This window comes from Catharus ustulatus, chromosome 7, assembly GCF_009819885.2.
Source record: "Catharus ustulatus isolate bCatUst1 chromosome 7, bCatUst1.pri.v2, whole genome shotgun sequence".
Taxonomy (NCBI): Eukaryota; Metazoa; Chordata; class Aves; order Passeriformes; family Turdidae; genus Catharus; species Catharus ustulatus.
Window position 1 is genome coordinate 3,024,628 of NC_046227.1, and position 20,146 is coordinate 3,044,773.

General features: G+C 44.6%; 1 protein-coding gene across 1 annotated transcript in view; it reads left to right on the plus strand.

Moving 5' to 3' along the window:
* The window catches only part of ABCA12 (ATP binding cassette subfamily A member 12), a 79,607-nt gene that overhangs the window by 5,176 nt on the left and 54,285 nt on the right, over positions 1 to 20,146 (plus strand). The window contains exons 3-9 of the mRNA XM_033065322.1: positions 10,388 to 10,535; positions 12,777 to 12,865; positions 13,893 to 14,002; positions 14,722 to 14,907; positions 15,725 to 15,903; positions 18,818 to 18,930; positions 20,007 to 20,103. Coding sequence (XP_032921213.1) covers positions 10,388 to 10,535; positions 12,777 to 12,865; positions 13,893 to 14,002; positions 14,722 to 14,907; positions 15,725 to 15,903; positions 18,818 to 18,930; positions 20,007 to 20,103 — 922 coding nt within the window. The remainder of the gene's footprint in view (positions 1 to 10,387; positions 10,536 to 12,776; positions 12,866 to 13,892; positions 14,003 to 14,721; positions 14,908 to 15,724; positions 15,904 to 18,817; positions 18,931 to 20,006; positions 20,104 to 20,146) is intronic.

Genomic DNA, 20,146 nt, shown 5'->3' on the forward strand with positions numbered 1-20,146 from the left:
GATAGTGCTTGTTGCAGAGGGTTTCCAGCCTAATCCCAGTGAAGCATTGTGTACCTCCTTCTGCAGGCAGGGATGGAGAGCCAGAGCAAGTTCTTCCTGAAAGTATCATAGGATTCTTTAATGGGAAAGGACATTCTTGATGTGTTGGGATCATTTTTTAACCTCAAGCCCATCTACTGTCAGCAAAAGACCTCTTTAAGCATGTTATATATTCCAAGTTGTCCTGAATTCCCTTGATCCAGTTGGAGCAGGCAAGACAGGACACGCTGTACTTTGTGAAAACCCCAGATTTTTGCCAGGACCTCCCACGCTGCCCCATCAGTTGTACTTCCTGTCCCCAATAAATCAGATAAGTTGGATGTCAAGAGAGCCCATCTGGATGGGGAAATATTTATTCTTTTATTTGACATGGTTATTAGTTTGAATCTACATTTATTTGGAGCGGTTTTGCTCGGGATGATCACATCTCTGCCTTAATGAATTAACAGGAATAATCTTATGAACTGCAAGTAGCACCATCAGTTGTGCTTTGCAGGAAAGGGGGAGCTTGGGCAGTATCTTTGGATGAGCTCCCCTTCCCCTTTTATTTTAGTACAAGTCTCAGCATGTGAGTAGGCGTCTGTCTCTCTTAGAAGTGGATGATAGGACCTCTCTACTGCAAGAGAGGTTTTTTTGCTGGAAAATAATGGGTTTTGGTGTATTCTTGTCATCCAGATGTTCAGAGACCATCTAAGAATCCCGAGGGAATAGAGAAGGATGCTAGCAGAGCATCAAACAGCCAGTTTCTGCTGCTATTATAGTTAAATAAGAACAGTTGCTTGACAATTACTCTTTTTTTTTTTTGACAACTGGGAAAAATGTATCAAACTTCTTGCTTGAAAAGCAAAAGAGAAATCACTTGGGAACCTTGCTTTTTGATAGCAGAGCAGGCGGGGGTGGACACATCTAGGAAAACTATTACAGGAGAGGATTTGATTCATTTTATTCATAAAATTCACCTTATGCTGAGTACCAGTGCCTGCCTTAAGACAGAATCATTAAGTAGTGACAAGAAGCTGTTTCCAGTTCTGCTGTCAAGAGATTATTGCAGGTAGACAAAAGTCAGGAAGCACAGAATCAATGGCACAGAGGTGGAATAAGCTACTCAGATGCTGAGGTTTGGAGCCTTAGAGATAACCCCACAGAAAATCCCACTCTGTAAGCTTCTCTTGTGTATTCAGGACCATGCAAGTATCATGAAATCTTTTTTTTTTTTTTTTTTTCAATTAAAACAGCTCAAATTCGAGACAGTAATTTCTTCTGAAGGGCAGCTAATACACATTGAATAGATGGAGGATTATGTAGAGAAATTACCTGGCAAATATCAGTCAAGGGTGAACAAATGGCAAGGGTTTCTTGCAGGAGCAAGCTGCTTGTGCTGAATTATTTTGTGTAGCACTTAATGCGAGGGGAGCTTGTGCCAGGCTGAGCTTCAGAGGGAAATGACATGCCAAATAAATGTCACCACTCAAGAGGTGCTCATAGGAGAACTAAGAACTGAGGAAAACAAGGAGCTGAAATCTGATAAATCATTTTCTTCACAACTAAAGCATCTTGTATCTAGCAGGAAAAAAACCAATCTCGCTTCTTTATTCAGGGATTCTGTTGGATGATGTGTTGCCAGGTGAGCAGAGATTGTTGTCAGGAGAAATGAAGACGAGATTTCACTCTATGCATACTCAGTTTCTGTGATGATCCCAGAGTCTTACAAACAAGATCCCCATCCAACTTGCTATTCACATTGCAGTTGTGACTTTTGACCTTTTTTATTTCAGCCTTTGTCTTTGCTAGGAGGCATTGGGATGTGTATGTGTGGAATAGGAGACTGGACTGCAAGCCTGCAGGTGAAAGCCTCTGGGTTTGATGGTATCATCATTTTGTACCTGTATCACCTGTTCTCTAGAGCAGGGACAGGAGTCCCTTTCCATCCTACAGGTTTCAGCAAGGTATGGGAATTGTGTACGAGATAGAATCTGTCCCTCAGGGCTCAGCCCACTCGCTCTGCAGAGCAGCCCAATTACGCTCCTTGCTTTAACGAGCTGTCACACCCTGTCACACCCTCCCCGCCCGATTTCTCCCTTTCCTGCTGGCCTCCTCTCCCCTGCTCATCAGTATTCCCGGCAGGAGCTCTCTTGGGTGTGTTTATCCCTGCTCAGCTGGGCTGTGGGGAGGATGTGGGACAAACCTCACTGCTGTCAGACCCCGGCTCTGCTCCTAAGGCACTCCCAGGGACAGCTGGGCTGTGAAACCCATCCCTCATTCACACACCGTTCTTCTTCATGGAAAGTAGCTGTGCTCTTGGGTCTGCTCTTAAATCCACCAAATTCTGCCAGGGAATTCGTTGGCAGAACTTTTCCCAGTGAAACGCTTTCCACCCTTCACCTCTGCCCAGAATTTCCACCCAGATTTCCCCAGCGTTGTGGAGATGCCTGCAAGGGTGCATTGCATTCACTCTGAGAACTTTGTTAGAGAGAGATTTAGCAGAGTCCTCCACTCTTTGCAGCCAATATCCTGGGGGAATGTCATCAGAATTGCTCAGTACCAGCACAGCTGTTTGGTCTAGCTTAGAGCCAGAGCTGTGTGACACAACACTGTAGGAACAGATACTCTGCTCTCATTCTTGGCTCCTGGGAGAAGGAAGGCCCAGGACAGGCACACTCTCTGAGCTGCATCCTGTTCAGTCTTACCATGATGGGTAGGTAGGGTTTGAACAGGTCCAGAACTGGCTGGAAAAATCAGGATGATCCCCTGAGCAGAGATCTCCAATGCCTTGGAAGGTATCTCACCTGGAGGTGAGAAAATTCTGAAAACAGGCTGTACTTTATAGGAATTTGCCTCTTAGTTGGAGGCACCTGTACTCATCTCTTTTCCCAGTAATGTGGAAAAATTAATAGGTTCCCATGCTAATTATAGGGAGTTGGGAGGACAGCTCAGCTGCACAGGCCACTCCATTCATTTGGATAAATCATGGGTATTTATACAAGTCACAATCCACCCCCAGGGTTCAGCCTATCTACACACAGACAAGCACACATCAGGCTCTCCTCCACCACTTGCCTGTAGTGGAGCAGCCCCATTCCTTGTGTTTTCCTTTACACTGCCTCATTTTCCTCCCCTTCTTTTCTGTTTTCCCCCTTTTCTGCACATCAGGTTTTGGGCAGTGCCCATCTGCAGTGATTAGGAAAATGCCTCAAGTCCCTGGCTTTGGTATGAATGTTTTGTTTCGTTCTGTTGAGCTGGGGAGCAGTCTGCCATATAACCCTCTGTTTCATTAAACCAGAGCTGAAGGGGGTGTGGTATATTAATTAACCCCACATTTGCTGGAATAGACATCTACACTGATCTCCTTGCATGCAGAAGCAGTGCCCAGCCATACAGCTCCTTGTCTTCCCCTTGTCTTGGAGATCAATTGCTTGAAGGAGCACTGTGATGTTTGTAGTGCTTCCCTTTCTTTCCACAGACTCTTCCCCCTTCTGGGGTGTGACTGAGGGAAGTTCAGAGTTGGAGCTGGGAACTCCTGATTTTTCCACTGTGCTTTTTCCTTCCCCATTGAAGCAGGGCCTTGGGGCGGTCACTTAATTCTAATTGACTTCCTGAAACATCTCAATCCAGGTGCTGGGATCTAAATGGGCAGAAGTGTTTTTCCAAAGGTGCTGAGCAGCTTGGCTTAGACTGAAATTAGCAGTTGTTGATGCCTGTTTCTGGAAAGGAGGTCACTTTTGTTTAAAGAATCTAAACCTGGGCTTTGGAGGCCCTCAGCATTGAAAGATGTTGGTTGGGTAAACACTATTTTTGTGCAGGTGCTTTTATAAGAGTCTAGATATGGATTTAAGCTTTTAAGTTCCAGTTTCTTGCTGGGAAGTGTCCTGACTCTCTCCTTAGGTCCTGTTTGGGTAGTCCCCTGCTGCTCATACAGACAAGATCAACCTGGCTGTGTTACAAGGCCAGGTTAACCTTGTCTGAATTAAATACTGCTTTAAAAAAGCCCTCTAGGAAAAGGGCTTGTGTGCAGTTGCTGCTTTCTCCTGGTGTGTTTGTGCTTCAGGCAGTGGAGCATCCCTTCCTAGCACTGTCAACCCCCTCAGCTCTGCCCTGTGGTGCAGACAGCAGCTCTGTCATTTCCCCACCTTGCCCAGAGTTTGCAATACCTTTTCCAAGGGTTCCAGGTTCCACCTCCTCTCCTTTGTTCCTGTCTTTGGCTTGGAGGTTCTTTCTCCTCCCTTTACACCTGCTGCTCTTTGGCTCCTTTGTGATTTTTATGCTCTCTGCTTTTTATGTTCTCCCTGATGGGTCCATGTACCGACGCAATCAGATCCAAGTGCTGATTTTTATTAAATAAGGAGGTGGAAGTGGAAGGTCTGTGGGCGAGCAAAACCAGCTTGCCCAGTCTTAATAAGCATGGAAGTAGATGCTGTCTGCTCTGGGCTGGTCTTATTGCAGAGCCTGAAGTGCTTGGGGGAAGAATTGGGCAATGAAATGAAATGTTTCTTCCTCGGATGCCACAGAGGGAGGGAGGGAGGAGTCTGGCTGTGAGTTGTCTGCTGCCTTGATTGCAGTGTCCTAGGCAGGCAGCTGAGGACATAAGGAGAAAACAAGGATCCTATTGCTGTAAAGATAAAAAAATGCAAGGTTTTGAATCTCACCCAGCCACACTGGGTGTCCAGGGGGCTTGAGTGGGTTTATCTGGGATGCTGCTGAGCTTTCATTTCAAAAATCAGGAGATGCAAAAGGAGGCTGCAGTGAGGTGAGGATCAGTCTGTTCTGCCATGTCTCAAGTGAAAAGATGAGAGGAAATGCTCTTAAATTATCCCAGAGGAGGGTCAGATTAGATATTAGAAAAAAAAATGCACTGAAATGTCACAGCAATGGAAGTGCCAGGGCAATTAAATATTCTGCTTTAATAGGTAAGGCATAAGCCAGCTGGGTATTCATGTGTAAAAAGTACCCTGCTTAAAAATTAATCTCATCCCATAGATTTGATAATTTGGTTTCATTTTTGGAGAGAGATTCAAAGTCCTAGCATAAAGATTTGTAAAAAATAAAAAAATAGGCAGCTTAAGTTGTTACTGATAAAGAGATGTGAACAAAGCTGGAAATGGGCGGTTGCATGTGGTTGAAGGAAACAGAATCTTTACCATGTCATGAAACAGGCACTTTTGTCTTTTTGGCTGTTGAAAAAAGGAGAGTAATAAAGTTTAAAGTGATGCTGTGTGTCAATGAGAAAGACTAGAAGGGAAGCCAGAAGGTTGTGTGTACACAAACACAGCAAAACATTTGGCATAGAAAGTTGGGAGGAGGTCACCAGGGCAGGAAATATTTTTGCTAGAAGTTTTTGTGACTCAAGAGATAAATATGGATCACAGCTGATAAACAGCTTGGGGTCTTTTTCTGCTCTGGGTTAGACTCCTACTGCTCAGAGATGATTTCAAGACAGCACAGAGTCTTCCCCCCACTACCAAAATCCTGGAAGGTTTAAGTTTTCTTCAGCCAGAAGCTGAAGGGGTTTAATCCAAGTGATCATATTTAGTAGCCACTGACAAATCTATTTTTGTGAATTTGTCTAATTCTTTTGAAATCAATGTCTGCTTTATCCCATAGCAGTAAGTCCTACAACATTTTGGTATTTGTTACAAAAAGGTATTTTCAGCCCTGTTTGCTGGTTATGTCCTGATGTCACTGTGTTTTGTTGTCCCAGTGTTGTGAGGGGTGATCATTTTCTCGCCCTTTTAATCACTGATTCCTAACTTTATTTATTTCTTTATCAAGCCACTTTTTGGCCACCTTTTCTCTAGCTGAAAACTCCCAGTTATGATGCCACCTCATATGATTTGGCAATGATTGAATGCATTTTCAATTAAACACAATATTTCCTAATGAAGCCATTTGCTCATTAGTGCCTCCATTCTTCCAACAGTGGCAGAGTTGAGGTTTGTATGGATTTTTAACCAACTATGGGAGGAAGTTGGAAGGACTTGGAGCATGGGAAGTGTCAGAGAGTGTGAATTCTGGAGGCAAGAGGATTTTTTCATGCCCAAGCAGTGGTGGTAATAAGACACTAAACTAGGGGTGGGTAGAAACCAGAAAAACTCAGCTGTGTTCATGGTGCTGTGCATGATCTGCTGAATTCCTGGCTGGATCAGCAAATGGCTGGACTCAGCTATAATGCAAATGCCACAAACCTCAGTGCAGTGGAAGCAGCAAAATCAAGGTGGCAAGGTGAAACATGGTCCATTTAGGTTTAAACATTTGGGTCAGTTTCAATTAATCTTACAGACCATAGTGAAAAAGTCATTTTCATCCCTCTTGTATGACATTTAGAAACACTCTGACATTTCTCATTGTTATTATACCAAGCACCTTTACCTGAAGAAAACAAAATGTTTTGCTCATTATGAAGGGAAGTGTGCTGGAAAAAACAGGAGAAATTAATTTTCTTTTTTTTAATTCTTAATGAGAGCAAATGGGGGAAAGCCAGAATTTCCAGTGGCATGTGTGCATTAATTGGTATCTTATGTTTATTATTACTGCTCTGCATGCCTTGTTTCTTGCCAGCTCTTGGAGATGTGGCTGGCCTGGTTAGATGTTACTGAACAGGGAGAACCTGCAGCACTGAGCCCTTGGCCTCCTCTGCCCTTTGGGATGCCTTTTTCCTTCAGTTTTGGAGCCCTTCTCTAAGTGGGGGTAGAAAATCAAAACTCTCTGTCAGAAAACACAGTAAAAGCCTCTGTGCTTGGGGTTCTGCTGCTGGCAGACCCAGAGTCACTCTTTGCTAACAGGACACAGATCTGGGCTTGGATTTTGGTTGCAGAGGTGTCAATTTGGCCAGAAATATGAGAGGGTGATCTCTCAGTTCAGACATGTGGCAGCAGTGGCTGCAGTGATTTCTCCCCCTTGACTCACAGGCACTGGTAGTGGGACCCTTCAAGGGAAATAGTAGTTTTAGAAAATTAAGAGGTTTAAAGCTAAAGGCAGTGGGAAGATTGAAAAAAAAAATTGTCATGAGTTGTGGATCTGCTCTAGTGTGTGATATGGGATCATAAAGTTGGGGCTTGGATTTGAGGTTTGAGTGGGTGAGGAAGCTGCCTGTGGAAGACTAAGGGATTCCCAATAGTAGAAATGCAAAACTGCAAAAGTCTCTAGTGGGGGTGTTACACTTCAAACTGTGAATTATCACCATGGAAAGACTGTCCTTTAAAATCTGCAGAGCAGGTACAGCTCTCCTTCTGTCACATTCCCTAGCTGGTGCTGACATTGTGCACTGATGTCACTGGTGTGCGGGATAAACCTCAGCCAGGGCAGGACAGGTCATTAGGGATTCTCCTGAAGCAGCTCCTCCCTGGCCACCATGCAGTGGTTACAGGGCCAGCAGGGAATTCACCTGGGTGGGCAGGGCACAGTGGCTCTGTGGGGTCACATCTCACAAAGAGAAAGGGGATGCAGCAGGGAGAGCATTCATCTCATCACTCACCTTGCCATCAGTTAGTTCCTTCCTTGCAGGATGCAGGGCTGAGAACCAGTGTGGGTCTAACTTACACCACATGGGAATCTGGCCCAGACTTTTTGGATTTTTCTGTGTCAGAAAACTTCCTGAATTCTCTAACTGCTCTCAGCCTCTTCCAGAAGAGTCCTCCTGGCATTGCCACTGCCTCTGTGCCAAGGGCATCGTGGGGTTACACTGGCTGACACTTGCAGTGACTCAGGGATGGGTCAGGCCCCTTGGCTGCACCCAGCTGCCAGCAAACTGCTCAGCATCTGCTGGGAGTTGGCAGAGCCTCACTGAGTGCCTCAGCCTCACAGGACAACAATGTCTTCACAGGCATTGTGCCACCACCACGAGGGGCAGCACTTCCAAACTTCAGGTCACAAGTTCCTGGCTCTGTATATTTGGGGCTGCTGTTTCAAAAGACAAGAAAGAACTGATACCATCGCTGTGTTCTGATGCTGAACACTTCACTTGTGATAGAGCAGCTGATTGTTTAATTGCCCATTTAGTTCAAAGTGTGCCACCTTTGAGTCCAGTCCTAGAATTTGTTACTGCTACTTGTACCGCAAGGAAGAGTCTTCCTCTGATCTGGAGATTCATCAGGATCTCTTGCTTAATCACCTCTGTAAGCATCTCCCATGTCTCTGGAGAAGACCAGTGCTCCCCTGACCCATCCTTGTGTTCCCCATTCATCCTCCCCCTGAGGAGTTACACTGCTCCTGACTAGAGACATGAGCTTGGCTCCTGGCTGTGTGGTGTTTGGTAGATGTGGAGGGCAGTGAAGGGTGGAGCTCCTACACATCATTGTGGCTATGCCCTCCATCCCAGGCCTCATGGCTCCCCACATCTTTGAAGCTTGGTTTTGGGAGGGACATTGATCCAGTGAGGTCTGTGGTGTGCATTTTTGGATTGGTGTGCAAGTCAGTGCCCTGCATGGGAATGAGGGTGTGGGAGATCAGAAGGAAGATGAAAGTGCACAACGCTGTGCAGGGCTGTAATTGGTGATCCCAAAGGGCAAACACCACAGACACAGCAGGGATACTCGCACAAGGATGCTTCAGATTAAAGTTCACTGCTTTAAAGTTTCACTCATGGACAGCAGATCATTTACCCTACACCACCTTTAGAGGGGTGGATACTTGGTCCTGTGGCCCCAACACCAGAAGTTCTGCCTGTAGGGATAAGGGAGCTCTTTTGCTGCCCATGGTGCCCTGTGGATACCAGGAGCTGGTTCAGCCAGCTGTGTAACTCCTGAGGGAAGGAGGGAGGGAGGGGTTAACTCCTGATGTGGCTTGAGGCATGCAGGGAGTGTTGGGGGAAGCTTCCCACTCCAGGGAGCCTTCTCCTCTGGCAGGTATCCATGTCCTTTAATTTTCTCTTGTACTCCTAACTCTCCACTGAGGTGTGCAAGAGAATCACACCACCATCAAAGTGGGTGCCTGGACCTCTGCAGGTCTCAGAGCCTCTGTGCTGGTTGCTGTTTTGCCCAAAGCAGCAGGGACTCCTATGCTAAACCGTGAGCTCTTGTGTGCTGACCCAAAAATGCAGTGACAGCTGTGCTGAGGAAAGCTCAGGAAAATCCAGTCTCCATCGAGGAGACCAACAGCTGTGGACTCCACCTACCCCTGCCAAGCCCTCTGGGAGCTTCTGGGGGTTGACCACTACTATAGGGAATAAATGTTGTAAAGCTGTGGTACTGTGTCCTTGTTGGAAGGGTGAGAGATAAAGCTGTGCCTGGGTGAGAGTCTCAGGTCATCTTTGAAGATTGAAGAGCAAGGTAATCAATTACCACAAACCTGCCCGCAGGCCTTCAGCAAATCTGGCTCCTTTCCACAGCAGAAATAATAGCAATGTCCTTTGCCAGGTAATTTTCCAAATGATTATTTTAAATAATATGTTGCTGTGATCCAGCAAAAGAGTTTGGAGATTTATGAGAGCGTTTGTCTCTGAGAGGAAGGGCAGCCATGAACTCTGCGGGCTGGCAGCGAGCAGCAGGGGCAAGTGGCACATAAAACACTCCAGTGTCTCATTGCTCAGGTCCACTCCATGTCTGCAGAAACAGGAGACAGGGACACAGATCTCATCCCTCAGCACTGGCTGCCAGCATCCCAGGTCACTAGGCAGATGGTGCTGGAGCTGCTCTGAGCTGGGAGGATGCATGGTGATGGATTGCTCCTCTGCTTTCCCAGGGCAGTTCTGCACAAATGAAAAGGATCCACAAAAGTCCTGGATCCATTGCCCCTTCCTGTGGTAAAAGCTGAGATATAGCCCTGTTTTAACAGCCTGGCTTGGAAATAAAGATTGTGGCATTGTGTAGAAACCAATCCAACAAGTTTTGGAGAATGTGTTCTCATGGATGTTTCAGGTTACTCTGGCCATGTGCCTACTTTTACTTTATTTTTAAAAGACAATTAGGATTTCTTAATCTGGGGGATTTTTGTCATTTCTTGCCTGTTCTTGGATTTTGGAGTGAAAGGGGGAAGTCTGCAGTTGCTTCAGGACTGGCAGGTATCCTATGAACAAATAGCTTGGCTCTTCTTCCTATTAACTGGGACCCTGAGCAATTGGTTCTGGTGGGAGGTGTCCCTGCCCATGGCAGGCACGTTGGAACTGGACAGCCTTCAAGATTTCTTCCAAGCCAAACCATTGTATGATTAAATAGCCTGTGATGGCTTTGTGAGTGTTGAGGAGGTGCTTGTGGGCCTTGGCAGATGATACTGCCAGGGTGGAGTCAGTGAAAGGAGCCCCAGTGAAACTGAGAGTCTGTTTAGAAAGGGAAAATAGACAGAAATGACAGAAACATTTGACCAAAAAGTGCATGTCCTCATCATCATAATGGCATTTCCTCTCTCTTTCTTCCTCCAGGTTATCTTGCACCCCGAAACCTCCCCAGCGCAGGCTTCTTCCCGTTCCTGCAAACCGTGCTGTGTGACTCTGATGCCAGGTGTAAGGGCACACCATACACACCAGAAGATCTGCTGCCAAGCCTTAATGACATCTCATCCCTCAGACTGTAAGGAAATCTGAATATATCCAGGTGTTAGGAGCTGTAAAACAAAGCCTGTTTTGAGGGGGAGGGAACAGCCATGCGTGTCTGTGTGTATGCACAAGTTTGTCCACAGCAGATACACCTCAACTGCCTGTTCTAACAGATGTCTGACACTTAGAAAAGAGAATATCAGCTGCAAGTGGACACTTCAGAAATAACCACACTAGGGAAGGAATGTGTCCACTGACTCATGCTTGAATCTTCTACTGAAGGGAATTCTGCTCACTGAGAAAAGCCCTTCAGCTCACCCAGATCAAAGCAAAGGAACATTTTTTTGCACAGCTGTGGGTCAGGTCAGTGGTAAGACTTGCCCCCAGAGCAGCCCAGAATGCTGATCTGCCATTGAGAGGGATCAGTCCAGGATGCTTTGGCTGGAAGTTTGGATGTTAGTTCTGGAGCAACTGCTCCTTGAGCAGGTCCTCCAGGTGCCAGCCAGAATGGGTGTCCTCTCTGCAGGCCATCAAATGTGTTGGGCAACACATGAAAATGCAGAAACAATTTTTGCCCACAAAGGCACAGAGATTTGCAGCATGGAGCTGGCTGGGTACTTTTGTTGGAATGTCAGTTTGCTGAAATGGAAATGTTCAGTGGGACCACTTCAATTTCTTGATGTTTCAGTTGAAGCCAAGTAGCATTTGTTTTGAGGCATGCCAGCCAGGGTGGTTTCTAGGTGGTTTTTACATCTTGGCTGCCCAGTTCTGGCAGACCCCTGGGGAACATGCCACTCTGAGGCCTGGCTGGTTCCTGGAGAGCTAAATATCTGGGCATCTCAAAATGGCACCTGTTTTCAGGTGAGAGGCTGCTCCATAGTAAGAATCTCAAAATCCCCCTTGGCCAGAGCTTGAGAGCCTGAAGAACTAAAATTGGCCCCACCAGAGAGCACATCAGGCAGTCCTGAGGTCGGTGGCTCCTTAAGGATCCTCCTTAATGCAGAGGGAGTAATTTCCAAGGCCGAGTCAGTGATCAGAATCTCTCCATGGGTGGGAAAGATGACTAAGGATGTGGCACAAGGTGAATCCTAATCAAATTCAAGGTCATGAAGCAGAAGAAAGGAGGGAAGACAAAGCCCCATGGAGACTGGATGCCTGGATTCACAGCTCTGTTCCTCAGTGTCATTGTTTTTCCCTGGGCATATTAAACAATGGTTCATTTGGGGGTATTGAAATGAAGAAATGGGAGCTACTTGTGCCAGAGCTGGAGGTCTTCCATGGGTTTCAATAGCTACAAATCCTCCTTGCTTTCTGCTTTTGGTTTCTGAAAAGCTATTTAGGAAATAAGTGGTTTTTCCTGCCAAATGAAATCAAAGGATTTGGCCAACTTTTATATCAAGAACATGAGTCATTAACAAGCATCTTGACCACTCTTGATGCTTGAGGTTGTCTGTGGGGGGTATCATTACAGATCTGTGGCCATACCCACCCTTGTATGGTCAGTGTCAGCCTTGGTGTGTTCTACAAGGACAAACACCAACTATTAAATAGCCTCAGCAAAACTAGCAGGATGCAGCAGAGTCTAAAACCTCAGGAAAAGATTGGGAAGGAGAAGGCTCCAAATGGATAGGTGTGGCTCTGCCTCAGATACAGGATCCCTCATTGGTGAGTTTGTCACAAAGTGTTTGCACTATGGCCCTTCACTACCTGGATATATTGTTTTGTAATATTCAGTTAATCCAGGCTGTTTTTCTCTTCTCCCATTGTGCAACTCACTGAAGCTCTTGTTAAACTGTTTTATAACTTGCCCTAAAACTGTGCATAACCAGAGGTCAGCAGAGAAAATGGGCAAGGTTCTCACCTTTGATTCTGTTCCTCAGAGGCATTTGCTAAAATGTGCATGATATGGTTGGCAGAAATTTCTCTTAATAAAAGGAACCAAGTCCAAAACCAAGCTCAGCAATTACTTCTTCCATCCTTTTCTTCTGGAGTGGAATGTTTGGGAAGGATGAGTAAGGTCCTGTTGTCTGGAAGGATTTCTTGGTAAGGCCATGCACTTTATAGCCATGGAGTTCTGTACTTTTGCTTCCCCAAATACATGCCAGGCCTCCAGAAGGAACCAGGCTTTTGCATAACCCAGATTTTGACACACCTGCCATGAAATCCAGCCACAGACACATTCTAAGTTAATGATAAGAAATTCTGGCAGTTGTTACAGGTGTCTCATGTTTTTTTTTTTTTCTTTTTTTTTTTCTTCTTGTCTTCTTTTCCCCAGCAAGCACAGGAGCTCATCCAGTGTAGCCAAGGACAGGCAGCCATCACCATGGAGTGCAAAGGTTCCTGAAAGCAGGAATGCTTCACTGGGTAAGTTACTCTCTGCTCTGGGAAGTTCTGCTTCTTGAAGGCTGATCTTTTGAAGTTGCCTGGACAGAGCTGCAATTCCTAGAGCACTGCTGAAATTATTTATGTGTTTCATAGAGGCATATGACTGTGGCCATGACATTAGTGTAAATACTTGGGAACAAGTACAAGTAGCTGTCTGTAGAAAAGACTTTGGAATTTGGCCAAGAAACCAGGATTAAATGGTTGTGCTTCACAGGAGCAATGCAAGATCACAGATTGATTGGACATTAATTAGAGACCTGGCTATTTGTGGAATATTGCCCTTTTACTACCCACAAATTCTCCATAAACAGCTTATGATTTTTTCCAAATGCTTTTTTATCCACGGTTATCCAGCAAATAAGTTGCCAGAGTGGATATTTATTATTGGTGATGTTCTCCTCTGATGTGATTCTCTTTCCTGAAGGAACTTTCAGTCTGAAAGTTTCCATAAAATCATTATAATTTTTATTTATTGATGGTAATGACTGGTACAGTCCACAAGCCATCATGATGGATAGTCCTTTCTTCAGGGAGCTCAGGATGAAATGAATGATTACAGATTTGCATTTGCCTGTTCTGCCTCAGCCATTCACTGTTCCAATTAGCATTCCTGCCAGCACCCTCTGTGGTGCACAGACAGAAAAAGGCAGAATGCAAAGGGGACCAAGTGCAGAGGCGTGGGGAGGGGAAAAGTAAATCAGTGAACAGTTATGGGAACTATTGACTCATGCTGGTGGCCAGGGAGGAACTCAGTTCTACATTTTATTTTAAAAAAAAAATTAAAATGATAAGTCATGGCCCCATATAATAAGTTACAGTGTCATCCAGAATTTAATTATATCAGAAAAAACCCTAAAGTACTTACAGGATGCCCCTGGCTGTACCTTTGGAAACAGATTAATAATGCACCCAAAGCTGTAGGTAGCTGTCCTGTGTCCTGGTTTGATGTAGAAAAGAGGTTTTAAAATACATAAGTAAAATACAGTGTTTCAAACTGTTATTGCAGCATTTGGGGACTTGGCATCTCATGGAGAGAAAAACCTTCAGAATGTTTCATCACCATCCAACTTGACTTCCAAAACCCACGTGTTCAACAAGATCCTCAGTTTTGGGAAGGTAAGTCTGTATTTGCATAATAGCTGAGTGTGAACATTTGTCTATCCTCATATTAAAAGAATTAGAAGCTCAAAGTACCAAAACACAGCTGTTATTGCTTTAGGATCTCCCCTATTATGTTATATTTCCTTTATTTTGGAAGCAGTGACTGTGGGTGGATTTTTAAGCTTTGTGGGGAGTTTCTTATCCTCTAGGCAGAAACCAACCAAACCTTGAAATTCCATACTATGAAATACAAAATATAAATACCCTGAGATACTTTGTTCAGAACTTGTGTGAGTTAAGATGTTTGCAGTATATTTTCTTTCTTATGAAATAAAGATACAATGTCCCAGGCTTTGGTATTCAAGGATTTATTTGTCCATGATAGTCCTGCAGTGGCATCAGAGCTGCTATGTGTTTATTGCATAGATATATTTATAGAATCTGTTCCTTTGTAATATAAATTTGTTACAGTGTAATGGACACTGCTTTTGTGTTTTGGTGTCAAGGCCTACAAACACTTATACACACATTTCTGTTTGTAATAGATGAGGAATTTGAGGGGTTGTAGTGACACTGTTCAGCTGTTAGAATTCTGTCTACGTTCCAGTGCTATAACCACATTGCTTTTCAGATGTTCCTGCTATCCCTTAAAAAAAGTCTCATCACTGCAATTAGAGCCATCCCAAATACAGTGTTGCTTTGCAGCCACCCTGAATGTTTTGTTGTCCTTTCAGAAGCAGCCCCAGCACTCCACTGCAGGGAGCCTCAGGGCCCTGCTGTGCCAGGTCCTGTCGCGGTACCTGGCACATCCCGGTGCCGCGGGAGGGAGCATGGCAGCCAACATCCACCACACCTTCTGCTCCACCAACTCATCACTTCTGGAGTCGTTTGCCCAGGAGTTCAGGACACAGCTCTCCCAGGTGAGTGACTGGGACCTTCCCTGGGAAGCTGTGGCAGTTCACACATGTCAGGCAGGGTTTGGAGCTGCAGCACAGCCCCTCGTGGGCAGGAGTTGCTCCTTCCTCTCTGTGCTTAAGTGCAAGCCTGGCACAGTGAGGCTGAGTTAATTCTTATGCATGGGGTTAGCCCTAAGACCTCCAAGCTGAGTGGAAAGCCAAGCATCATCCAGCCACCAGCTCATGGCCACTAAGGGTTCTCACTTGCCTAGGCCTTGCTTCTCCTCTTTGTTTGCCCTTCTGCAGTGGCAGGTCAATGGAACAGCGTGAGGATGTGATGTAAATAAGAATGTTTAAGCCCTGGGAAGACAATAAATTTAATTGTGTATTACCTCAGCAGTATAACTTCATCCAGTGACTCGTGTGTCTGATCCAACAATTCACGATTGAAGCAGTACTTGTCTTTGGGCAAGCAATATAATTAAAGCAAATTAATCCTTTAAAGATAAAGCTTTCTTCTTCTTCTTCTTCTTTTTTTTTTTTTTTCCCAAGGTTAGGATTGATATTAATTTTCTTGTATTGCTAGTCTTTGGACTCTTTAGGACATTGTGAATTGTAGGGCTTGTCTGAACAGAGAATTTATTGTACAACCTGGGGTATGAAGGTAAAGCACAGTCACTCTCTCAGTTATTGCCTGTCCTTTGAATGTATTGTTTGCAGACTTGCATGCAAGTGCAGTGCCAGCTGAAAAACATAAAAGGACCCCCCAGCAGCAAGGCTTCTGGTTATTAAATAATTTCTTCTGGTTCTTAAATAATTTCTTACATTTTTATTTGTTAAGGTGCAGCATAACCCACAGTACCAGGAGACCTTTGTCAAGGAAATTGTCTCATTTCTGATGCTCGTCTCCCAAGTGCAGAATGACACCTCCCTGTGGCACCTGCTCTTACTGGCCCCAGATGTGTTCCAGGACAACATGCAGCTGCGAGACATAATTGTGTTCCTTCAGAATCCAAGCAGGTAAAACAGAGAAAATGGCAGGAGAAGCACTGAAATCTGGTGGGTTTGTGTGCTGACCTCTAAGGACATCACCTCTTCTCTTTAAAGAGGGATGTTACCTTAAAAGCATGGTTTGTTTGGGGAATGATGCAGCTCCATGCTAATGCATCTCAAAAGGTGTGTGTGGACTGTGAGCAGTGTGTTGTTTTTCAGTGACTCTTGTGTCATTCTTTCAATGGGAACTTGATATAAACTCTTGAGTTTTCTCCCAGCCTGCTCTGAGGCACTGTCATGCCCTTGTGCCGATTGAAAAGCCGGTGAGTCACAGCCACTGCCTTTGGTGGAAGAAAATCTCTCTTGGCTGGATAAAGAAAGCAGCCAGCTGCTTTTATTCCAGAAAAGCACAGAGCCAAGTTCAGGTTGCTTTGGAACACCTCAAGCACTTGTAGGGGAGCCATAATATTGTTTTTTAAAATTGATTAACTAATCTACTGCTGGTTTAATCTTTCAAGACTGGTCCCAAGAAAGCAGAGAAGAGAGGGAGCCTGGTTTTTTACCAGTATTTACCACATCTGACTTGAAGAAGAAAGTGCCAGTTATGTACTAGCTCAGTGGTTATATGAAAAACAGAGCTGGCTTAACTGCATTATTTAACTGTACTGAAATATTTTATGCAGTTCACACCTAGGACAATACAAAAGTCTTACATGGGCTTAGCCTTCAAATCCCTTTCCAGGGCTGTGGTTTGGCTAAGCTCTCCCTGATCTCCAGAAGACTTGAGTTACACAAGATTAAGGGACTCTCTTCCAAGTCATCTTCTGGATGTGTGACTGACCCTGCTATAAAATATTCTGGACAGTCCAATTGTTACAGTACATAGAGGACACCAAGAAACTGAATGTCTGCAGTCTGCTTTTTGTTTTTTTACTTGCATACACGAGCAGTTGGGTTAAGGTGTCAAAAGAAGTTGAAGCTTTACCACTTTGATTGCACCCAGTGAGAGGGACTCACTTTTGATCACTGGTGTGTTGCTGAGGCACTTAAAAACCTGCACATTTAATATCAAGGTAATTTTCCATGCTGCATTGTGAGACCCATGTGTAAGCTGTAATGGCCTTATCCTTAGAGGAGTCAGCAGCAGTGTGGCAAGAATTGTAATTTTATTCAGAAGCTTTTGTTCATGCTGCTGTTCCAGTCACAGGATTATTACATTTGTTTGCATTTACTGGCTTGCAGAAGCCAGCCTGAGAACAAGCCCTGTTGGAGTGCCCAGGGAGAATTAATACTGTGCTGCTCTGCTTTGCTCTCCAGCTGCAGAGCTGGGTGAAGTTATCATAGGCATGACAAAGACAGACATGGAATTTCATCACCAGAACTGTGCAGTGCTTTTATGCCTGGCATCTGGCACTGTAAATGCATGAGTAAAGAGTTATTGCAAAGAGATTGCACAAATAGTACTTTTAATGATGCTTACAAAAGCACATGTTAGCCAGCCTGGCCACGTCTCTTACTCAGGCAAGACTGAACTCCTAAAGAAGTGCTGTACAGGGAATTTTTTGTTGTTGTTGTTGTAGAAATATGAAGGTACAGAAGAAAAGAACTTTTGCCCATTGTGGAATCTGTATTTACCAAGTGATAAACACCACCAGTGTGAAACAGTAACTTCCAAGTCATGAATCCTATAGAAAATTTAGCAGCAAATCTTATTACACACAGAAACCTGTTTTGCAGACTGATTTCACAAATGTTCCTGTTTGTTTGCTGTAAGATAGTTTTTCAGCTAAGCACATAAGCTGAGCTTTTTCTCCACAGCCCAAGTCTGCAGAAGCCCTGCAAGACTGAAATAAAAGGGCAGCAACAACACTTGTTTCCATGTTTGCTGCCTTCTGATCTGCGTGATATGCATCCATTTTTGGCAAGCCTGTGCCTGCCTCCTCCTTGGCTCTGCCATTGCTCAGCTAAATATGTCATTTATAACTGAGTTTCTTCCCCTGTAAGACTCTTACAAGCACATCTGCAGAATGAAAATGATGAGCACCAAGCCCACGAAGCCTGCATGGAGACATTATGTTAAATTAGGAGAGACGAGATCCCCGGTGCTCTGTTCTCAGCAGCAGTTTGTTCCCACAGATCAGTATGTATTTATTCATATACTGAGATCAGCCCAGCCAGCTTCTTTGTGTATCACCTGCACAGCTTCAGGCAGGTGAGAAAGAGATGGTGCATTTCAGTGACCCCACACCTACAGTGAAGGCTGCTCTTTATATAGGAGCCAAAAAAAAAGAGGGACTAATAATCACAGTGAAGTTTTCAGTAAGCTGCACACCTGAGCAGGCAGTCCTTTAAATGAGTTCCTCTGTGATACAATATGCCTGATTATCAGCTTGTTCCTTCCTGGGACTGAAAAACACTCCTTGCTTCCCTGTGAGCCTGGCTATTACAGTATAAAAAAGGGAAGAAGGAGAATTGGAAATGGCAACAGTTATTTGTGATTGCTTCTTCTTTCCACGGATGTTTTTCCCCCTGGGATCCCTGCTCTCCCTGGAGCCTTATCTCCTTGGTTCTTGGGGTTTTTTTAGGAGGAAATTTCCCTGCAGCAGTGAATCACGTGGCTGGTGTGTCACCTGGGTGTTTTCTGAGACCTGCTGGCTGGATTTTAGTGGCCTGTAGATTTTACACAACTCTGAAAAAGCGCACCTAATGAGTGCCACACATGTGTTTGTGCTAATACACCACCATGGCTTTCCCATCAAAGCCCCTGGTGTTTGTATCTTGTGCATGATCAAACAAATATTTAAAAATATAGGTGTCTTGTCTGTCAGACATTTTAAGAATGATAGGCTGTATTCCAGCTGTTTCATATTAGAACATTTATTTTATCTCTTCTCATAAACCTGTAACCACAATTTATTTTCCTTTTTCCCCCCTCCTTTAGTGGTGTGGTGGCAGCTCAGAATGTCTCTGCATCTCTTGTGAGTGATGATAGATTCAAAACTGTTCAGAATGGGGTTGCAGATTCTCCACATTCCCTGAACTGCTTGGAGCAAGGTAAGACTCCTCCATTGAGTCATATCTCTGCTGAAAACCTGTGGTGCTGAGGAGAAGCAAACTGCAGGCTAATAAGTAACCATACAGATTGCACACTGTTCAGGGCTCAGCATAAAGAATTCTTCCTTCAGCTTTTTACAAATGTGAATAAAGTGCCTCATTTCAAATGGAAAAGTAAAAAGGCTTGGGCTTGTCAGTAGACAATGAATTAACATGAGTTTGCAACCTCAGTGGAAATGGGGAGCAGTAATGTTTTACCTTGATTTGCTTTTTTGGGGGGTGATGTCAAAATCTGCCTCTGGTTGTAGACTCTGTCAAACACAGCTCAATGTATCAAGGCAGGGGCTGGGGCTGGGCTGCACAATGAGCTGTTTACATCCAGATGAGCCTTTCCTTTAAATCCCTGTCCCTCCTAGCAGAGATAATCCTGGATACCCCCCTCTAACTGGGGATCTGTGGTCAGGCAAGGGAAAAGGAACAGCTAAATGCTGTAAGGGACAGATGGGGATTGCTGTCCCTTCTCTACTTGTTCTGTGGAGATTGTGGAATTTGAGGTGGGAAAGAAGATGAGGTGTGCAAGTAGGGAAAACATGGAAAGTGGCTGGTGAGGGGACTGGACACACAGGGATATCAAGATGAGTGTAAATGGTGGTGGGAGAATAAATGGTGCTACAGACTGAGCTTATGTGTGAGCAGCAAAAAAGCACCTCTAAATGAAGGGAAATAAACCATAATAAATACTTGGCCACCTTACTCTGCATTACTGACAGCAAATGCTCCTAAAGCAGGAGGAGACCTCTGGGAGCATCCAGATCACAGGAGCACTGAATTGCTCCTGAATGATTTCAGCACACTAAGTAATTTCTAGGATGCCAAGCAGCATCCTCACTTCCCTCAGAAGGCCAGGAAGAGTCACACTCCAAAAGAGCACTCTGATTTGTAACCAGTATATTGTGGCTTGTGGTAGGAGCCTAACTTCATGTGTGCATGTTATCATGGATTGATTTGCCATTATAGCACTTCTCACATTCCAGAATTACATCTTTACTAATGTGCTTTTCACATTTTTGTTGTAGATAAAGAAAGAAGTTGGGTGACCAGATTTATTTGTAATTCCTTTGTTCACTGGGAAGATGATCACACTTTAGTAGCTGAATTGGAGGAAGTTCTGAGGTGAGACATTAGCCAAAGGGATATTACTAACAGTGTAATTCAA